At 38.5% G+C, this 20510-nt stretch overlaps 1 protein-coding gene across 5 annotated transcripts in view; it reads left to right on the top strand.

Annotated features, from left to right (window-relative positions):
• MYO5A (myosin VA) overlaps positions 1-19911 on the top strand; it is a 188133-nt gene extending 168222 nt beyond the window's left edge. For 3 of the 5 annotated variants that reach the window (XM_049613638.1, XM_049613640.1, XM_049613637.1), the window contains 10 exons: positions 1148-1222; positions 2469-2562; positions 7669-7815; positions 9855-10009; positions 11978-12067; positions 13634-13784; positions 15699-15981; positions 17436-17610; positions 18970-19050; positions 19329-19911. In XM_049613638.1, the coding sequence (XP_049469595.1) occupies positions 1148-1222; positions 2469-2562; positions 7669-7815; positions 9855-10009; positions 11978-12067; positions 13634-13784; positions 15699-15981; positions 17436-17610; positions 18970-19050; positions 19329-19481 (1404 nt within the window). In that variant the 3' untranslated portion in view covers positions 19482-19911. The remainder of the gene's footprint in view (positions 1-1147; positions 1223-2468; positions 2563-7668; positions 7816-9854; positions 10010-11977; positions 12068-13633; positions 13785-15698; positions 15982-17435; positions 17611-18969; positions 19051-19328) is intronic. The other 2 variants (XM_049613641.1, XM_049613639.1) reach the window with 1 other exon arrangement.
• The last annotated feature ends 599 nt before the right edge of the window (positions 19912-20510 follow it).

Genomic DNA, 20510 nt, shown 5'->3' with positions numbered 1-20510 from the left:
ATTGAACTAACAGTGCTTGAATGCTTAAGTATTGATAAATATGCTAAATTATAATGATTCATCAGTGTATAAATTCTGTGCTTATGAATGATTATCTTAAAATACAAGGTGAAACCGTGAAATCAAGATGCTTCTGGATGGCACGTTCCCAGAGCCTTTTTTTTTTTTTTTTTTTTTTTACTAAGTTGATTCACCATTTCTTTTGCAAGCTTGTCTGCGGGATGAATTTTCTTGGCAGTTTTTCATAGCTAATAGAAAAGTAAATCAAGCTTTCAAATTCTAAGGGGAAGAGACTAGTTAATGAGTTTCTCTGAGTTTTAGAAAAGCCTCCTCAAGTCAGCTGCTTCTCATACCTCACTCTGGAGAATGGTTTCAAACTTAAGTGTAGGGAATAATGCACTTTTCAAAACCATTATACAGTTTCTCATTCGTAATTGTGCATTTCTTTAGGAAACACTTGAGCAGAATAGTAAAGCAGCAGTGAGATCTAGGCTTAGTGTTCTTAGAAACCCGACCCTGCGTAACCCTCTTACCCACCTGCCTCCCAACACGAACACAAAGATGGCCTTTCTCCCTCCTCTTGGAAGCATACTCCACAGGCCTTCCCCATGCTGCCTTTCAGGGAAGGAGGGCACGCAGCTTCTCACCAGCCTTTACAACTTCAGACAAGAGTGCCACCTTGCCGTGATTCTCGCTTTCACTTCATTTGCCTTCTTGCCCTCGTCACTACTGCTGACAGTGGAAAAAAAAAAAATAGAGCAACTTGTGAGCAGGTCTGAGGAGTGAAATAACAGCTTTATCTGAGGAATAATCGCCACTGCTCTGTTTACCTGCTAAATGATGATGCCTGAGCTGTGTCCTCTGAGCATGTGAAAATATATGTGTATGTGTGTGTGTATATATATATATATGCATATATATATATAATGCATATATATATATATGCATATATATATATATATATATATATATATATATAATTAGAATCATCTATACTGGAAAGATCAGAAGGCAATGGCAGAGCCTTTCAAGAATATATACTTTAATTATTTGGGTTTTAAAAATATTTTTAAATTGATTTTGCTGAGAAGTTGAATTCCCCTCAGACACAGAGAAAAACAAATATCCATTGTGCCTGTTTTTTCAGTATTTTGAGGAATTATATGCAGATGACCCTAAGAAGTATCAATCATATCGGATTTCACTTTACAAGCGGATGATTGTATGTAAATTCGGAGTGCATTTCTGTTGTCTCCTTTGCTACTTGTAGCCTCTGTTATTGAACAGCACACTGCTGCCCGCCCCTCCTCAGGAATCTCTTCAAAAACCTTCACGAAACCTGTTTCTTCCCACAGCTGTCTCGTAGCCAGTGGTGTCACCTCTATCAGTGTCTTGCGTCCATTGTCACGTTGGATTTGTTATTAACACTAGGCTTACAGTGTGATGGAAGCAAAATGTGATTTGAAAGATAAAGTACAATCCAAGAAACACAAATGAACACTTTGAAATGTTAGCACCTGTTCCCTTTGACTCAGTGGTCTACTATCTAAATCTGTGCTGTCTTAAACTGCAAAGGGAATGAGTATTTGTGTTTGTAAATACTTTTCTTCACCATAACCTGAATAATAACCACGGATATCACTGATTGACTTCTCCCCTAAGCTTCAAGTCTGCTGTTACCCATTTTCTTCTTACTTATTGATCTCTTAACTATGCCTGTGATCTGAGAATTCTGGATTAATTAGCCAGTCATCACAGACCTTTTTACCCCTTCCCCTTGAATGTACTGTGTTTTTTTTCTTTTCTTTTCTTTTTTTGGGGGGGCGTGAAGCATTAGGAATTGCTCCCGTTTTTCTCTATGAGAAAAATTATATCACCTGTGAAATTTTACGTGTATGTTATGCCACATGCCACTCTTTATTCTTTCTCTGTGGTTATTTTTTCATCTTACCTTTTAATTCCCCAAACTTCTAAGTTATAGGACTAATTTGGCATCTCCAAAGGGTGGGTCTCATAGAGACAGTGCTTCTCACACACAGGTGTCAAAAGCCCCAGCCTAAGTTCAACCATCCTTAAAACTTCCCACAGAACTTTTTGAGCATTCATCAAAATTTATTTTGCCTCTTCCCCCTTGAAAGAAAGCATTCCACTGGAAAAGCAGTACATTTTTTGAGCATTTAATTGTTTTACCTACATGGGGTCTACTGGAAAAGACTCCCCAGGGAGCCTGCTCTCCATCACGCTGTAAAGGATCTTATGGCAGTGTATATTTTAACATTTGGCTTTTCTGGTAGCTGTATTTCCCATGCCTGCCAGTTTTAGCCAGGTGGTGGCTCCACCAGTGAGCTTTTCTGGAGCTTTTATGTAAAACTAACTGCTATTCCTGTGATTTTGTGTCTGCTTTCCTTCTCTGCCTTTTCGAAGGCCCATTTTGATTTTTCTGTTATATTTCTCATTTTAATCTTTAGGATTTGATGGAGCAACTTGAAAAACAAGACAAGACTGTTCGAAAACTGAAAAAACAACTGAAAGTATTTGCCAAAAAAATTGGTGAACTAGAAGGTATTTAAACATGATTTTATAACAGTTGCCAAATCTTGATTTTATATTTGTTATACTAGTGGTCTAACAGGTTTGCATGCAGTTATTAAGGATGGTATTAGACCAGCAAACTTGGCCTCCGTGGAGTGGAAATTTCCATTGCTAGGTAGGGAAAAATGTTCTTTTCATGGTAGTAGTAATTTGTGAAGAGCGAATTCATTCAACAAGCATCTAATGACTGTATTCTTTGCGCCAGACACTGTGCTTGGCAGTATAACATAGAGGTTAAGCGCATGGATTCTATAGCCAAGCTTCTTGGCATCAACTCCCAGCTCTTTTATTAGTCCTCTGAAGTCGGGCAAGTTATTGAACCTCTCTATGCCTCAGTTTCCCCACTTGTTACATGGGAATTATCATGGCATCTATCTGACAGTTTGTGAAGATGAAATGAATTAATGTGTATAATGTATTTAGTGTATTTCCTGACACATAGCAAATGCTATATACAACTTTATTATTATTTTTACTGTTACTTCTAGTATTAGGGAAACTAAGATGAGTAAAATTAAGTCTGCATCTTCAAAGAATCTAATAGAGAAAATAAGAGAAGTAAATAAGGAAAAATGAATTATGATTATAAAGAAATAAAATTTCTTTAAGCGTTTCATGGTTTGTATATGACGATGGGAAAACACCTTGAAAAAGTGATCAAATACAAGTTGTTATTATATACAAATGAATCTTGTCTTTTGGATCAGTATGCTTGTTCCTTCCCTAGGTATGTATCTAGGTGCCAGGGATATAGCAGTAAATGGAGGTAAAGCCAGGTTCTAAGCATATTCTAACAATGTTCTCGTTGTTCAAGAGATTTAGAGACCCTCTTTGGAATTGCCTTCAAACCTATGCGATTTTGACCAGAAATGATACTGTGCAGTCTGACTACCCATCTGTTCTCTCGGTGTCACTCTGCATAGTGTTTGCTTGGCTCAAAGGATGAAGAGTCCCCAACACTGGGAATGCTCAGAAGAGTCTACCATGTTAAGTCTGTGTGGTTTTCCTTCTTTCAGCATTCCAGGTCTGTCCTGACTGTCCTTTCTGTTTGGTCTTCCTTCTTCTCTTGCTCAAGTCCCGGTCATCCTTTGAGACCAGAGTCATATGTCACATCCCCAAGCGCAGCCTCTCCTGATCATGCAGGCAGGCTTTATGGCTCTGCCCTCTGTGTACCACGATGGCTCACATTTTTTGTGGTTTTCACAGTTGTACTTTTAGCAGTTTTCTGTTTAAATCACTGGCTTCCTCAATGGCCATGAGCTTCCTGAGCATAGGGACCACTTCTTATTTCTCCTTGTTTTCACAGCATTGAGCATAGTGTCTGACCCACGATAATCATTCCTTCAGTATTTGTTGAACAAATAAACAAGTTCCAGAAATATTTAGAATGGCAACATAGGTGTTCACTTTGAGGAGGATAATACTCTTTGGGTATACGAATGTTGAAATATTTATTTAAAAACCATATAGATTACTTTGCAGTCATAATTTATTTATAATCATGTAGCATTACATGATTCATATATTACATTAAAACTTTGAGCCTCCAAATCACACACACACATGGACTGTAATGTCTGTCGACAGAACTTTAAAAAATCTTTATTTTGAAAACCTTTCTGCACTTAATTCTGCTTTAATTATATCATGAGATGATAATTAGCAGAGTGCCTGAAAGAACTGATTTTAAGGGTATTAACTAGCCAATTAGTTTTTTCAACTTCTAATGATTTCTTTGCAATACATTAGTAAAATTTCATAAATAACAAAGCCACTTATTATTTTAAGTTTTTACTCAGCTTTTTTTGTTATGTATACTTTAAATTGAGATAGGTTAGAATACCTCAAGAAGTCAGAAATTTTAAGCCATTATCAATCAGAAATCAATCTCATCAATGAAACTATCTTGCCAGCTATGTTCTCAAACCTATAAGTAGCATTTGAGAAACACTTCATAGATTAAACAAAGACATCATTTCTTCAGAAAAGTTATATTTCGAGTTAAATGATATGTATCTAAAGAATAAAACAAAATAGATGTGTGTGACTTGGACATGTGCTGAGTGCAGTGTCCCTCCCCCCCCCCCAAATTAGAGAATAAAGGTAGCAAGCTCTTCTAATACTTTTCATATCTCCTAATCTCCCATTATACAGAAAATACAGGCAACTTTCTACAACAAAGCATCTTTTAAAAACTAAAAGTTTTCTTGTATTTTTCTCTAAATATAATATACTTAAATTCTTCTGGTTTAAAATAGCAAGACTCTTGCCTCCTCCTATGGGCTACCCTTAATTAAGGAGACTTTTTTAGAAACCAGTGTGGCTTTTTTTTTTTTAAACACCAACATATATAATTTGATATAGCTAAATTGAGAGTGTTTCAAAATTTGATGTGCTTTGTGCTGTATTTTAATCCAGTAGTGGGTGTTCCATGTCAATTTTCATGGAGTCAGGGAATTTATACCTAAAGGAATTCTGGAAATCAGTTAATTATTTCATGGGAATAAAAAACGGAGGTCCAGAAACTGTAAGTGACTGCCAAGGTCTCGGCAGTTAGTAGCCAAACTGGAACTAGAACCCAAGCTTTCCAGGAACACTTAACTCTCCCTTTGTGTCATATTTTCCAACACAACCTCTCTTCTTGTAGGAATTTATTTGACTGTCTCTATTAAGCCTGAAATCAAGATATTTCTGGTACCAAAGTGAGGAAAATTTAACTTTTAAAAAATTATGCAATTTCCTTTCCTTTTCCAGGACAAAAAGGTTCAGGAATATTTTTTTCCCTCGAGTATAACGAATCTAGAAAATAGAAAATAGAGATCGCTTCAGGTCTTTCTAGAAGAAAGTCTGTATTAGATGAAACATTGGACCAAACAACCCCAAGATCTTTTGAGTCTTTGAAAACTGGGATGTGGTCCTGGCTTTATTCTTTCTGGCCTTATATTTTCCTGATGCTAGATAAAGCTTGACATTTTATTTTAATTAGAAGATAGCTTGCTAAATAAATCAGGTTTGTGTTGAGCTTACATCTATATTTTATCTATGCATTTTTATAAAGACTCAAATCTCTGAGGAGAATTCAAAGGCAGAGAGAAACTTTTAATGAAAATATGGCAAATTTTGTCTCTGGCATTTTTGTACAGAACCAAAAATATCTTGGTTAGAGGTTTTGCAAAAGGAAAGTGAAGCTTTCTTTTAAAACATGAAATCTAATAAAAATATTTACTGTATTTCTTAAATTCTGAGATATACAAATTTTTACATTTTAACATCTCAAATTTGGTTGCGTCTTTCAAAAATTATTGATGGGTTGTAGTTTAATTGGCAGTGTTTTTCCTTCTTTAGTGTTATATAAAATAATGGTATATCTCATCATCAATGGATGAAATCAGTAGGTTTAAAACATTCTTTTTGGGTTACATAGGGTCCAAATATGTACCTTTATTGATAAACATATAATATATTGAATCTGTTTCCTCTGTTTCCCCTCTCAGAATTGTTTCTATGCCTCAAAGCATCTAGTAAGACAGATGGCAGGGATTTGACTCTTTTGTACCTTACATGCAGCATATGTACAAGCTGTGAAGCCCACTGCGTGCTGATCCTGAGTTCTTCATGGTGTTGTGTTTAAACTGACTCCAGAAGTAATTTGTGTAAAACTAAATAGCTTGAATCTCCTGTCTCCTGCATAGAGACATACAGTTTACCATGCATATGAAACACTAGATATCCCAGTCCTGACTTGTCCAATCACGATATGATCACTCTTTAGATATCATAGTGGTGATGGACGGTGGTGATTGTCAGCCCTGGTAATCCCGGTGTGTGATGCTGCAGCATGAGGTGGACGGAGTGTCACTAGGCTGGCTCCCTGCCACTTAAGCCAGAACACTGGCAGGTACTGGCGTTCTCTGTGATAACCTTGTCCTATGGAGCTGGCTTCCCAGAACTAACATAGGAAGTTGCCCAGGGTGACAGGGGAAGCTCTACTGATACCTTGTAGAATCAGCAACATTAAATTTTCTAATGCTTCTGAGCTGCATTTTGTTTGTTTGACACCAGGTTCAACTCAACCTATGCCTAAAGAGATTTCTTAACTGCCCCCTCCCTATAAATAAAAGAAGAAAAAACCTGCTTATTAGCACATACTTCCCACAAACACCACCATGACTCTGTGTTTCCTTTTCTTCCCTTGCATTTCTCATTTAATTCTCAATTTTGAGATGAAATTGAAGACTTTTTTTTTAATCCTTAGCATAATCCTTCTCTAGCACCTGCCATTAACAATAGTGACCATTTTTAACATCTAAAAGGGTTGTTAACCAGTGGTTATACTTTAAATGGTTACAACTTAAGACGTTTAGCACTTGATTACAAACAAACAAGCAAAAACCGGAATAATATTTAGGAAATCATATTAAATAGAAGTGTTTTATCTGCTCATGACTTCTTTGGGGATGAGAGGTAGCAGGAAAAAGTTAGTGCTTTGCCTTATAAGGCCTTTGTGAAAAATGATACATTTCACATCAACTAATGTGAACAAACACTATTCTGCCATTTATCTTGATGTGGTTTGAACTGATTGCAATTATACAGTGAAAGTAAGTGTTCTTTTTCTTTGATGACTGGATTCATAGAGCTAAATGTGATAGGAATCTTTAATACTCTTGCTGCTTCTTCCTAGAATATTTTTTCTTCTGTGATTAAAGTATATTTAACTATTATGATGGTACTGATTAATTAACCAAGAAGTTAAACCACTTACTTCAGGGACATTTAATCTTACTACAAAGTAAATTTTATTACCAAAAAAAAAAAAAATGTTTTTAAATCAAGTAAGGTTCTTTGATATTGATAGTAGCCAAGCATTAGTGGATGTTAGGGTGACATCACCATATAATTTTGCCATCTGTCCACTCAATTTTAGCAGAAAAAGGTATTTAAAGAGGGAACAAGTAAGTGGCAAATATGATAAGCTTCTGTTGTTATAGAGTTCGTTTAAAATTATTGGGCTATGGAACCCTCTTATCTTTTCTACCTGGAAAATATTTCTTCTCCCTTTTGTTTCTCATGAAGTGGGCCAAATGGAGAACATATCCCCAGGACAGATCATTGATGAACCCATCCGTCCAGTCAATATTCCTAGGAAAGAAAAGGATTTCCAAGGAATGCTGGAATACAAGAAGGAGGATGAGCAAAAGCTTGTTAAGAACCTGATTCTGGGCAAGTATTTTCTGCATGGGATAAAAGGTCTTTCTGGTACATACGTCGGCAGTGGGAAAGACTAGTCACTAATGTTTGAAATATTCAACGCTGGTTTCTTTAGTCATCACTGCATACTGTGCGTGATCCTGCTGCAGTAGCATCCTGACCACGTCATGCTGCAGTCAACCTGCAGGGAGACTGGTCTAGAATCACCTATCAGGATCCTTTGAGGCCTGGGCTTCTTAGCTCTGGCTGAAGATTAGATTATCTGGGGAAGCTTTTGAGAAGTATTAACGTACAGTCCCCATCACAGACTAATTACATCAAAATCTCTAGAGGGAAGAGCCTGACCATGTCTGGTATATGTTTTTCAATCTTTCAAAGGATTCTGAAGTGTAAGCCACAGTTGAACACCCACTGGTCTCAGCCACTGAACTTCCTGAATCTCATTTTTTCCTTGCTTCCTTTGACAACTAAATATGTCAAGAACAACAGTTTGGTAAAAGAGAAGAAACAAAAGAATTAGGGAAAAGATCCCAGCAATGGAAGGAGAGGACTGCACAAATGAAATGGACATGAAGGAAGCATTTCAGAGCAGCATAGGGTGAAGATTGTGTGTAAGCCCCCTGGCTCTGCAAGAAGACTAATTTAGGGGACAGTGGGAAGTGAGTAGGGAGTGCACACAGCCTGAAAGTTGTGAACTGAAAAAGGGAAAAAACCTCTCTTCTCAGCTTTTGCATAGCATTCCTCCCCGCAGGTGTGGGGTGACAGTAATGTGATTGGCAATTATACTTGATTTAATGTTCCCAGGGTTCATGGCATGAGTACTATATATAGGTGCAGAGGCACTTAAGTTTCAGCATGATCTTTATTTAGCAAAAATGTTAAGAAGCCACTGGTTTTTAAGCATAGAGTTAACAAAGATTCGTCAGTTCAATAACATTTAGTGAGCTCCTACCACATGCTAAGTATTTTCTAGGTACTGGATACTGAACGAAAATAAAGTCCCTATTCTCATAGATCTTACATTGGGGGATGGTGGGGAACAGAGAAAAAATAGACATATAATAGGGAAAAGGATAAAAGAGTAAAGGCAAATGTATTAGTTTATATAAGACTGTCCAGAAAGTTGTCTTCAATAAGGTGATCTTTGAACAGAGATCAAAGGAGGTAAGGAGGCAAATCATCCTGATATCTGAGGAAAGAACATTCCAGGCAGAAAATAGTAAGTACATAGTCCCTGGAGTGGTAGCATGCCTGGCATATTCAACCAACAACAAGGAGATTCATTGTGAGCTGGGGAAGGGAACAGGGCCAGATCACACTGACCATAATGAAGATTTTTTATTTTATAAATGGATGAGAAGTAACTTGGAAGATTTTCAGGATCTGACCTACATCTTTGTATAGAGTCACTCTGGTTGTTGTGTGAAAAATGTACTATTAGGGAGCAGCGGATGAATCAGGAAAACTAGTCTGGAAGCCACCACTACAGTCCAGGAGAAGAGCATAGTCTATTCTAGGATGGCCAGTAGAGTAAGTAATTGGATTCTGAATGGGTTTTCTAGGTAGAGCCAATAGGACTTATTACTGGATTAAATGTGTGGTGTGAGAAAACAATGAGTCAAAAATGCTGACTAAGCTCATGATTTGGGAAACCAGAAGTCTGGAACTGCCATTTAACTGAGAAGGGGACAGCTCCTGGGAGAGCAGGTTCCAAAGGGATCTAGTGGTTTGGTTTGGAATGCACTCAGTTCGATGTGCCTGAGCAGAGGTGTTAAGAAGGCAGGAATTCAAGGGAATTCAAGGGAAAAGTCAGGGCAAGAGATATAAACTTGGGAGTTGTCATTATATAGACAACTAAGATTCATATGTCCCAACTAAGACTCAAAATTTCTCTACTTAATGAGCTATTAAAACGCTTCTTTTTTTAGTGTGACCTCTTAGCCCTGAATGATTGAATTCTTTCACAAGAACCGTGCTTTTGTATCTTACAAAGCATTCCTCATGAAGACTTTCAGTGTTATATAAGATTATTTTTCCTCATTTCCTTTCAGAACTGAAGCCACGTGGTGTGGCAGTCAATTTGATTCCAGGGTTACCAGCGTATATCCTGTTTATGTGTGTTCGACATGCTGACTACCTGAATGATGATCAGAAAGTAAGGTCATTGCTAACATCAACAATTAACAGCATCAAAAAAGTATTAAAGGTCAGTTCATGTTCAACAAAATTCTCATAATTAATCTTAATGATGACAGAATCTGCCCCAAGTTACTTTTCCTTCCTTAAGCTGGAGCTAAGTTGCCAGATATGACACTTTGCAGTCTTCACTGATAACTTGCACTATAGGAAGCATTCTTTCTTGCAGCACGTCTGTATGCCTTCTTTTACACAGGGCTCAGGTTGAACAGTAATCAAAATTAATTTGATATAATTGTACCTAAGTGCAGAGTAAATTAAGTTTCTCCATAAATGGAAATAGTCTGCTTTGAGGTCTTAAAAGTAAATTAAAAATACTTAGTGTGATCCATATATCTAGGAAGTATGTTGCTCTAGTTAGAAAGGTATTAAATAAGTTCAATACCATATGTTTCATTCATATAAAAAGATGTCTGATAAAACATTATAATTTTTCTTCCATCTTTTCTTCCTCTTATTCTCCAACTCACCCCATAATTTTCCTTGTTACCTGAAATGCCTGGTTCCATGTGAGAAGCAACACATAGATACTAACAGAGAGGAAAGATTTGGAAACGGCAGCAGAATTATGTAATAGAGTAGAAAGCCCTACATAACTCAGTAGTCACTGAGTCACCTTGCATAATACTCCTCTTGCCTCTCTAGAAAAACAATGAACATTATACTTAGCTTTACCTCACGTGTTTCTATGAGGAGCTAAGAAAATGTTCTCCAAGCACTTTGCTTTCTGATTATCTAACTGAAGTTAGATGAGAACTTTTAGGATGGAGATAAGTAGGTAGTTAACATGCCCAGTGGATGCTTTCAAATCTAAAATGTCTTTAATGCACTATTTTTTTAATTGTGGTAAAATATATATAACATAAAATTTACTGCATAACCATTTTTCAGTGCTTAGTTCTGTGCCATTAGCATATTCACATTGTTGTGCCAACCCTATCACTGTCCACCTCCAGAACTTTTTCATACCCCCACAACTGAAGTTCTGTCCCCTTTGAACACACCCTCCCTGCAGCCCCTGCTAGTGAACCTTTGACAAATGCTGGTTCTCCATCCCTGCTGTGCAGATATGCTATGCAGTTAGTTTTATGGTGGTTACTAAAACATGGGGTTTCTGAAGATTTAACATTTAAAAATTGATGAATGTCTTCTGATATAACTCATTTCATTTTTGGTGTATTGATGCTATATTGCACTTAGCCTACAAGTTTTACTAATTTGTAAGTCAGCTCCTGCAAAGACCACAAAACCAAAGCGTTTTCTCCCTCTCATCTTAATTGCAAGAAGACATTTCTCTAATTTAACTAATTATTATATCAAATTGTTTAAAAATTAAAAAGGATGGGTACTAGAATATAACACCCTTTCGATACAGTTTAAAATTGATGTGAGCTTGTCTCACATCCCAGTTTTGAATTGAAGTGTATTTGTCTTGAGTCCCTGTTTTGATTTAGCAACTGGTTGTATGACATGTGCCCCAGTCCTGATGAAGAGCTATTCAGCTTCCCCTGTCTCCTTTTCTGCACAGGACTTCCTTCATCCCGTTTCTGATTCTCTGCTCAGGAATTGTATCTTACTGTTGACCTGATTTGTAACCTAATCTGGCTTTCAGCGTTTCATAGTCTGTGATTCCCTTTTATGCTTTTAGTCCTCTCTGATCCCCTTAGTAATCCTGAAGGAAGTGAGTTGGGGTAAGCTGTGGCTTGATGAATTTTTTTCTGCTGAAAGGGACCATTAAACTGACATCAACTGAGTGACTGGGCATCCTTTTCTAATGGCAAGAAACTAGATGCCAAGCAAAGTAACAACCAACCAACAAACTCGGTTGAAATTTTCTAGCAATGATGTAAGACTTTGCAATGTGATTTATTTTTGTAATTCTTTATAATTTAACTGAGGCCTTCTGGTATCTGTTCAGTTTCCTTCAGGTTGTTATTTCCCTAAGGAAAAGTGAATTTAGCCTTTTTCTCTCTTTCAGAAAAGAGGTGATGATTTTGAAACCGTCTCCTTCTGGCTCTCTAACACATGCCGATTTTTGCACTGTTTGAAGCAGTACAGTGGAGAAGAGGTGAGAAAACCTTCATTAAAACACCAGTGTGATATACTTTGTGAACTTTTTAGGGAAAAATTGAAAAGCACAAAACGTTTAGCCATTAATTTAGAAACCTGAGTTCAGAGGTGGCTTGGAAGCCTGTAGCTTTGTTTGATGTTCATTGTTTATGAAACAGTGATTTAGACAGTGACATAGTTTCTTCCCTCTGAGAGTTTGTATTTTGATGAAGCATAGCAGAAATAAAATGAGCATTTGTCGATGAATTGTTACCAGCAGTGAAACCTCTTGTCAGCATGTGGAAGTGGGCTTTTCAAGCACTGATATGAGAAATATAGAACTATTTAAAGAAATTCATCAGTTTGGGCTTTCCAAATGCATGAAAGGTAATCAAGCTAAGGCATGTCTCTCTAGACTGGTCCCAAAACCTGTTTTGCTTTTATTTGTAGTGATATGTTCATCAGGTGTTTACTAGACTTCAAAACTAATATTTCAATACTGTAATCTGTTAATAATTACTCTTTATTAAGGTCTGCTCAGTATATATCAGATAGTACTTACTCTATGTTATTTAATTCTTGCAACATCTCTGTGAGGTAGGAATTATAACCCAGTTTTACAGATGAGGAAACTGAAGTTCGATGAAGTTCATCATTTTGCCCAGGTTCTCTTAGCCATAAGGAGCAGTGCTAGAATTCTAGGTCTGCTCACCTCCAAGAGCCTGTGCCCCTAACCACTGCCCTCCATACCTCCACCTTGTGCTGGGAGAGCAGCCAGAGAAGCTGAGCGGTAGCATTTTCTGGGCACCAAGAGGCTAGCGGCAGGGGACTATCCCGGCAAATGACGGAAAATATAAATATGAGTAAGACGTGCTCCCTGAGTAGGTGGGACAGACAGACTAGAATTCCCCCGAGGGGCCATTAACTGTCCTGTCAGTCCCCACTTCTGACCATGTTGTTAGGTAGTTTTAGGGAGGCACATGCTTGATTATGTGCAGAAGCCATCAAACAGGCAATTGCCTTTTGTCAGGCAACATCTAACAAAAGTACCTGCCTGTACAGTTGGCTTCCCATTTTAGCTCATACCACCAAAAGATTCCATTCTAAGCTTGGATTGAAAATCATGTATGGTTACAATGAAATACAATGAAGGGAAATTTTTTATTTATTCACCAATCTCTGTAGAAGCCAGTCTAGTTTAAGATGATGTATGCCCTTCAGGTGCAATATTTATAAATAGGAAGTTAAGAGATTAGTGCTTTAGATAATTTACTGTTTGGCAGTAAACCTGCTGCTTCATAAGCGAAAACACTCATTAATTTTTTTTTTTAAACTAAGTTCCCCCATCTTGTTTCACTGAATGCTAGCTTGCCAACTTTAGATACTATTCAAAAGCTAGTAAGAAGTGGAAGGGGAATATGATGGAAACAAACACCAGCATTTCAGAATGACTGTCTGGCATTCAAGAGCAGAGCAGACAGGAAACTCTTCAGAGGAAAGACAGCAGGAGATGTCTGATCAAACGAGGGAGTTAGAAGAGAGCTTTTATTTCACGGGTGTCAGTAACTCTGCTTTATGGCTCTAGGGCTTTATGAAACACAACACGTCTCGCCAGAATGAACACTGCCTCACCAACTTTGACCTGGCTGAGTACCGGCAGGTGCTAAGTGACTTAGCCATTCAGATCTACCAGCAGCTCGTGCGGGTGTTAGAGAACATCCTTCAGCCAATGATCGGTAAGGCGAGAGCATTGCTGACATCGAGGTCTGTCTACCTCATGTGCCCACCAGTGGCATTCGTTTCTTCATACAAAGAACATAAAGTAGTAAGACCCAGTTCTGAAATTAGCTGAGGAATCCCGAACCCCAGCCGTGACTAACTGGGATACATCAGAATCACTGCTTCTATATGATCGAAATGGCAGTATCTAGTTAATCTCCCCACTGTGTGAGTCCTCTCCCTTAAGACCGGGTTATGCTATATACCCATCAATATACCTCATACCTTGTCCAGTTTTCAAAAATTAAAACTTTAAACTCTGGTCTAGGACACTGCTACACTGAGCCTCCTCAGGGCCCATCTAAGACTAAGGAGGCTGGGGAGAGTTTGCACTTTGCCTATTAGGCTACAGTAAAAGGGCTGCGGGGTACCACAGCAACAAGAATAGGTGTCAGACACTCCACGGTGGGTTGTTCATCTTGTGGCCCCTATGGAATTGTTAAAGGCAATTTGATTTAAAGTAGCATTTTCTCAGTGGATGAGTGACTGGGGTGTGCACGTGTGTGTGTTTCTATATATGTGTATTCAGCTGGGTGTGTGAGTCCACATACCTCTCTTTTGTATGCGTATGCTCACTCTGAGTGCGTATTTATGTACTATACTACCTCTATTCCGTCGGAATGGGTAGCATTCATGAAATAGGAATTAGGAGGCCTATATAAATTGCAGGATGCTAGTTTTGAATGTATTGAATTAAATTTGTTTTAAGTTATCAAACTCAGTTATCTTCAGGCAAATCAGCAACACCTTCTTAAGGCTACTCCCAGCTACACTTTCTTTTCCTACCTGTGTGTTTTCCACATTTCCACAACTTCTTCATTGCCTTTAGTATTCTGTCTTCCATCATAGGCCCACAATTAACCAACTAGAAACCAAAAAGGCTGAGGAAGCCATGGGAGATAGCAGTGATTTCTTCATGGGACAACTTCAGTCATCAGTTCTTCAGTTGTCCCCTAAAGGTTGTGTTCAAAGCGACCTAGGTCAGCTACAATGTAAGAGGTGACACGGACACAGAGGTCAACTTCAGCCAATATTTCTTCTATTTCTGCCTATTTTTATTGGCTAAATAAGAAGTTTACCTCCAAGATGCCCCCCTTTAAACTGCTTTCCCCATCTCCCAGTGATGTGATAATAACCACCAGTGTTTTGTGTCATTGTCAGGTGTTGTGGAATCCACGTTTAGCACTGTGAGATGTAAAATGAATAGGAGATGTAAAAACTGAATCGGGAATGGCCCCTGCTGTCAAGGCGCTGTCAGTCCAAGCGGTGGTCATCCCACAACCATCCTCGAGGGGGCATAAGCCAAACACTGTGAGGGCACAGTGGAGGGAGCAGCAGTGCCCCAGATTCGAGAAAACTGAGTTCTGGGAGGCTGAGGCTAACCCCAGAGCCTCTCTGCCACTGTGGAAAGTTAAGGGCAAGGAATGGCCCAGTTCTCCAGCCCCACACGACCATCCCCTCTCAAGGCTTCTCCACAACCACTGCCCAATCTCCTCTTGTACTTGCTACTTAATTTCTTTGCCTGTGGGGTTCAGATATCCCTGGAGAATATCTTATCTTCTCCCTAACTGCTACATCTTTCTCAAAAACCCTCCCAAGATATCACACACTTGTGTTTTTATAAGGTTGCTGCTTCCTATTTTTGAAAATACACCATTATGATTTCTTAGTTTCATGGTAAATTTTCGCATTTAAGAATTATTCCTTCATTAAAGTTTAAAATCTGGAAGCCCTCTTTTTGGGAAGGCTTCTCCCTCTGTTTTGATACTCAGATGATCTTCCTCAATTGAATGTGTGAGATCATGTGTGAGCATGCGTGTATGCACGTGGAACACGCATCTTCTCTTCTAACACTTGAACTACTCCCGCAGTCTCTGGCATGCTGGAGCATGAAACCATTCAGGGCGTGTCTGGGGTGAAGCCCACAGGGCTAAGAAAGCGAACCTCCAGCATCGCTGACGAGGGCACCTACACACTGGACTCCATCCTCCGGCAGCTCAACTCCTTCCACTCAGTCATGTGTCAGCACGGCATGGACCCTGAACTGATCAAGCAGGTGGTCAAACAGATGTTCTACATTGTTGGGGCCATCACCCTGAACAACCTCCTTCTGCGGAAGGACATGTGCTCCTGGAGTAAAGGCATGCAGATCAGGTGAGCGAACACCAAAGCTGATGGCTTGTTTGAGGTCAGTGCACCCGATGTCTGCTACCGCCAGCCGGGCAGCACGGGAGGACCAGACATGGAGCTGCTTTCTCCTGGCTGGCTGGGCTTCTCCACTTTCATTCATTACCGCTCTTGACTGTGCCTTTCAGTAGGCTCTACCCACCACTAGTTGGGAACCCCGCTCCACTGTGACGCTAATTTGTTTGAGGGAATGGAGAGAAGATGCAAAATTCTTACAGTTGAGATAGCTGCTTCCTCGCCGTTTGCATGTGTTTTAATTGTACATAACAAAATAGCTAATTCTTTATAATGAAGATTTCTGATGCTTGACTTCTCTTAGAAAGTTATTTTGACAAAACACCTTTTTGTACCATGGTAACAAGAACGTGTCTAATAGATCTGTTACTAACTTCAAATACGCCCCTCATCTCTTAAGAAAATGTGCACTCAGTTTTATGCCCAACTACCCCACCACATAACCTCATACTCATAATAGAATTGATTTTTTTTTTGCAAATCATTTATTTTAAAATAGAATATTTGCCAAGAGAGGAAAAAAGGATTTCTCTTACAAAAGTTAATCTCAGGAAACCTTGGCATTCTTTTCAAATTTTCTATTCTGACGCACAGCCATTGTAGTTAATGTTAGAAAGATAATGCCTCCCACTCAAGTAGTAGGATTTATTTCTCTGTAAGCTTTGTTTATACACGTGAAGCACCATCGTAATAACATACGGTCTCCTATTTGCCTGATTGTGCAGTGCTGCTCATGTGTCCCTTTAGCATTTTAGTATGAAAACCACTGTCACTTAGTTGACCACCTCTTGTAACCTTGGCGTCTGTGCAGTTTCCATGTCTCTCCATATTTGGAGTCTTCGTCTCTTCCAGCGGCCCTCACTTACCCTGCTGTCCTTCCATCCCTGAGCTTCCTCAGGCCACTACCCTATCACCCAGGCTCTTCCCTAAACAGAGCTGGAGCACAAGGTCTGTGTGGAAGGATCTTGTTTTTCTTGACTAACTTGAAATTTAACCTGTAATAAAGAGGAATGGATACGCAGAGGTTATTGATTCTACCCTCTGAAATTGTAAGAGAAGCTAGAAAGTGTTTTCCGGTCAGCTGTTTAATAAGGACACAGCCATATTGTGTGTTCTATTTTGTCTTTCAGCAAGTCATATTTCATAACTTTTGCTGTAATGGCTATATTTCTACCTTCCATTGAAGTTAATTATATTCTCTAGTCACTTACTGTTATATAATTATGATTATAAACCTTATGGCTATAATAAAATTTTAAGCACTGGTAAGATTTAAGAAAATTGAACAAAAATACTGGCTGTCATTTTAACTGAAATTCCTGACAAAGCCATACATAAAAAATTAAGACATTTATGACAACATTCGGTGAATTTGCATTCTCTCCCTCTCTCTTTTTTTGGCACAGGTACAATGTCAGTCAACTGGAAGAGTGGCTGCGTGACAAGAATCTGATGAACAGTGGGGCTAAAGAAACCCTGGAACCTCTCATTCAGGCTGCGCAGCTTTTGCAAGTGAAAAAGAAGACAGATGATGACGCAGAAGCCATCTGTTCCATGTGCAGTGCTTTAACTACTGCCCAGGTAAAACACCTTGCCCTGCTGTGCAGTAAGGTAGCACTCCTCACGGGTGCTGCTCAGGGAAGTGAGGAGGTCTCCTAGCCATTGCTCTGGTCTCTGAGCTGACTTCATATGTGTCAGAGAAAACATATACCTATACAGGTCTTAAAGGAGACTTTACTAGCAACTCAGTCATCCACAGTCAACATTTAATAAATATTTATTTATTTTTTAATGTTTATTTACTTATTCTGAGGGAGAGAGAGAGAGAATCCCAAGCAGGCTTCACACTGTCAGCACAGAGCCCGACGCAGGGCTCATGAACTGTGAGATCATGACCTAAGTCAAAAATCAAGAGTTGATGCTTAACTAACTGAGCCACCCAGGCGCCTCTCAGTAAATATTTATTTAGTGTGTATAGTGTTCTGCATAATGTCCCAGGCACTGAGATACAACCAAGAACAAAACAATGTCCCTGCTCTCATGGGATGTACAGTCTCTGCATTCTATGGAACCTGTATTCCAAAAAGTAATTTTCCATACTATTTGATAATTGAATGATATTTTAGACTTCTCTATTTTAAGACAGATTATTCTTATTCCTTTATTTCAATAAATGACTAATTGAGCTATCTTGAGGCACCATACCTGTTGCTGGGGGAGATGCTTCAAAAAATAAGAAACAATCCTTGCCTAAAAAGAATTTCCAGTTTAGTAGACAAGGCAGATGTACCTAACTGATTCTACTATAAGAGGTTCTAGCAAGTTCTACAGTAAGATGTCTAAAGGAAGTGCCGAGGGGCAGTCACTGTGTTCGAGGAAGGCTCCATTAAGCTGGGTATTGAATTTAAGGAAGTGAGAAGGACATTTGAGGACAGTGGCAACAGCACGAGGCAAGAAATAGGCATAAACCTTACCCATTTTTCTTTTGCCAGTTATTTCTATGCTGACTCTTGGGCTTTCTTAATGTTCTTTACGCATCTCATAACGTAGACATCTTCACAAACCATACATAGAATATGTATAGAAAGCAGCTAGATGAAAACTAGGGACACTGTTAAAAGTTGCCATTTGGGTAGACTGGGAAGATTGAGTGAGACACTTTTCCTTTTCATGTTGTGTTCTTTTGTATAGTTTGATTGTTTTTCCAGATTTATATTTCTTCTTAAAAGTACAGATAATACATTAATACATTATTATTTTAAAAATTCACATAGTAAAGGCAAATGTGCCCTTTAGACTAGCTCCCTCTTCCCTCATCCCAACCCAGCCCTGAGTACAATTATAAACTGTATGCACAGATCCTTTTAGTTTCCCAGATTATCAGCACCCAGTGTGTATTTGGTTATATGCTGAAAACTTTGATCATTTCATTTCTCGCAGATTGTCAAAGTGTTGAATTTGTATACTCCAGTTAATGAGTTTGAAGAAAGAGTCTCTGTATCATTTATTCGTACTATACAGGTAAGATCTCCCAGGCTTTCTTTTCCTTTGATTCACCAACACAGTCTTTTGAATGGAAATTTACAGTTTATTGAAGGAAAGTGTGGTTTTGTTATTGTATTATCTCATTCTGACAGTGCATTAACTTTTGGTAACAGATTATTAGAAAAAATGCAGTGATTTTAAAACAAATATAAACATTCTTTAGCAGTTGAAGACTTTTTGGTAGATTTTTGGTGGGAAAAAAATATTTGTAGGTTCAAAGAACTGATGTTCTGTTTTTTGTTTTTAAATCTCAGATGCGTTTACGAGACAGGAAAGACTCTCCTCAGCTGCTCATGGATGCTAAACACATATTTCCTGTCACCTTTCCTTTTAACCCATCCTCCCTCGCACTAGAAACCATCCAAATTCCAGCCAGCCTGGGCCTGGGATTCATATCACGGGTCTGAAAGTGATGTGATGTCAAGGCAAACAGTGACAGTAAATTTCTTGCCTGAAATAAGAACCCATTATTTCCAGTGAGCTACTGAAAATATGCTCTAAAGAGAAAGTACTGAGTATCTTTCAAACAAGAGGTTATTAACTGGAAATCTCCCTAAATACTTTCATCACCTTGGAAAGACAAATAGGCTTATTTGTACTGTGTTACCTTTAATTCATAGCAACACTCACCCTTGATCAGTTAGGTATCCTGAGTTACATGCAGGTAAATGGCAGACAGAAGGGGGAAAAGTGTCTCCAGCTGCCAGCATTTATTTTAAATCCTTAGCACTGCATCCTAATGGTATGGTAAAAATGTAAATTCCAGCTATGAGCTGTTGTTAGGAAGGCACCAACAAAGAACCTCCTCTGTGTGAACCAGAAGAATTGAAAGAAAAATTGCCATTGAGTACATATCATATCAGTTCAGGAATCAATTATGTTGATATTGTCAAACTGGATCAAAGAAATAAACTGGCAATATGTAAAGTAATTGGTCAAGTAACTTCCTTATATGTGTCACTCTGATATAGAGATATTAAGAGAATGTTGGTTTGCCATATAGCATAGAAGTCCATTTGTACTGTAGTTTACTGAGCATTTTAAATTGCTGCTACATACTGTATACTTTAACATGTAAGCGATATTCTTATTAGGCACTACAACAGTAAGCTTCTCTTTTATCAACTCTGTTTACAATTCAATCAGACCATTTTAACTGGATTATGTGCAAATATATACAGATTCCCCTGCACGAGTAGCGGACACTGGGAAGTCATGTAGTAATATGACAAAATGTTTGACATTTAGGGATAGGATTAGACAAAGTGGCTATTGTTGATGTCGTTATTTATTCAGAATGTATTACATTGATGTGCTCATTAATTTTCCCTGGGTGGATATCACATCAGGGTACAGTGTTCTGTGAAGTGACTTATTTTTAGTTCCCAGATCAGATTCCTGCACTGCATATTTTCAACCCAGCCAGGTTTTCTTTC

The sequence above is a fragment of the Panthera uncia genome, assembly GCF_023721935.1.
Source record: "Panthera uncia isolate 11264 chromosome B3 unlocalized genomic scaffold, Puncia_PCG_1.0 HiC_scaffold_1, whole genome shotgun sequence".
Lineage (NCBI taxonomy): Eukaryota > Metazoa > Chordata > Mammalia > Carnivora > Felidae > Panthera > Panthera uncia.
This window is presented reverse-complemented; position numbering and strand designations above follow the sequence as displayed.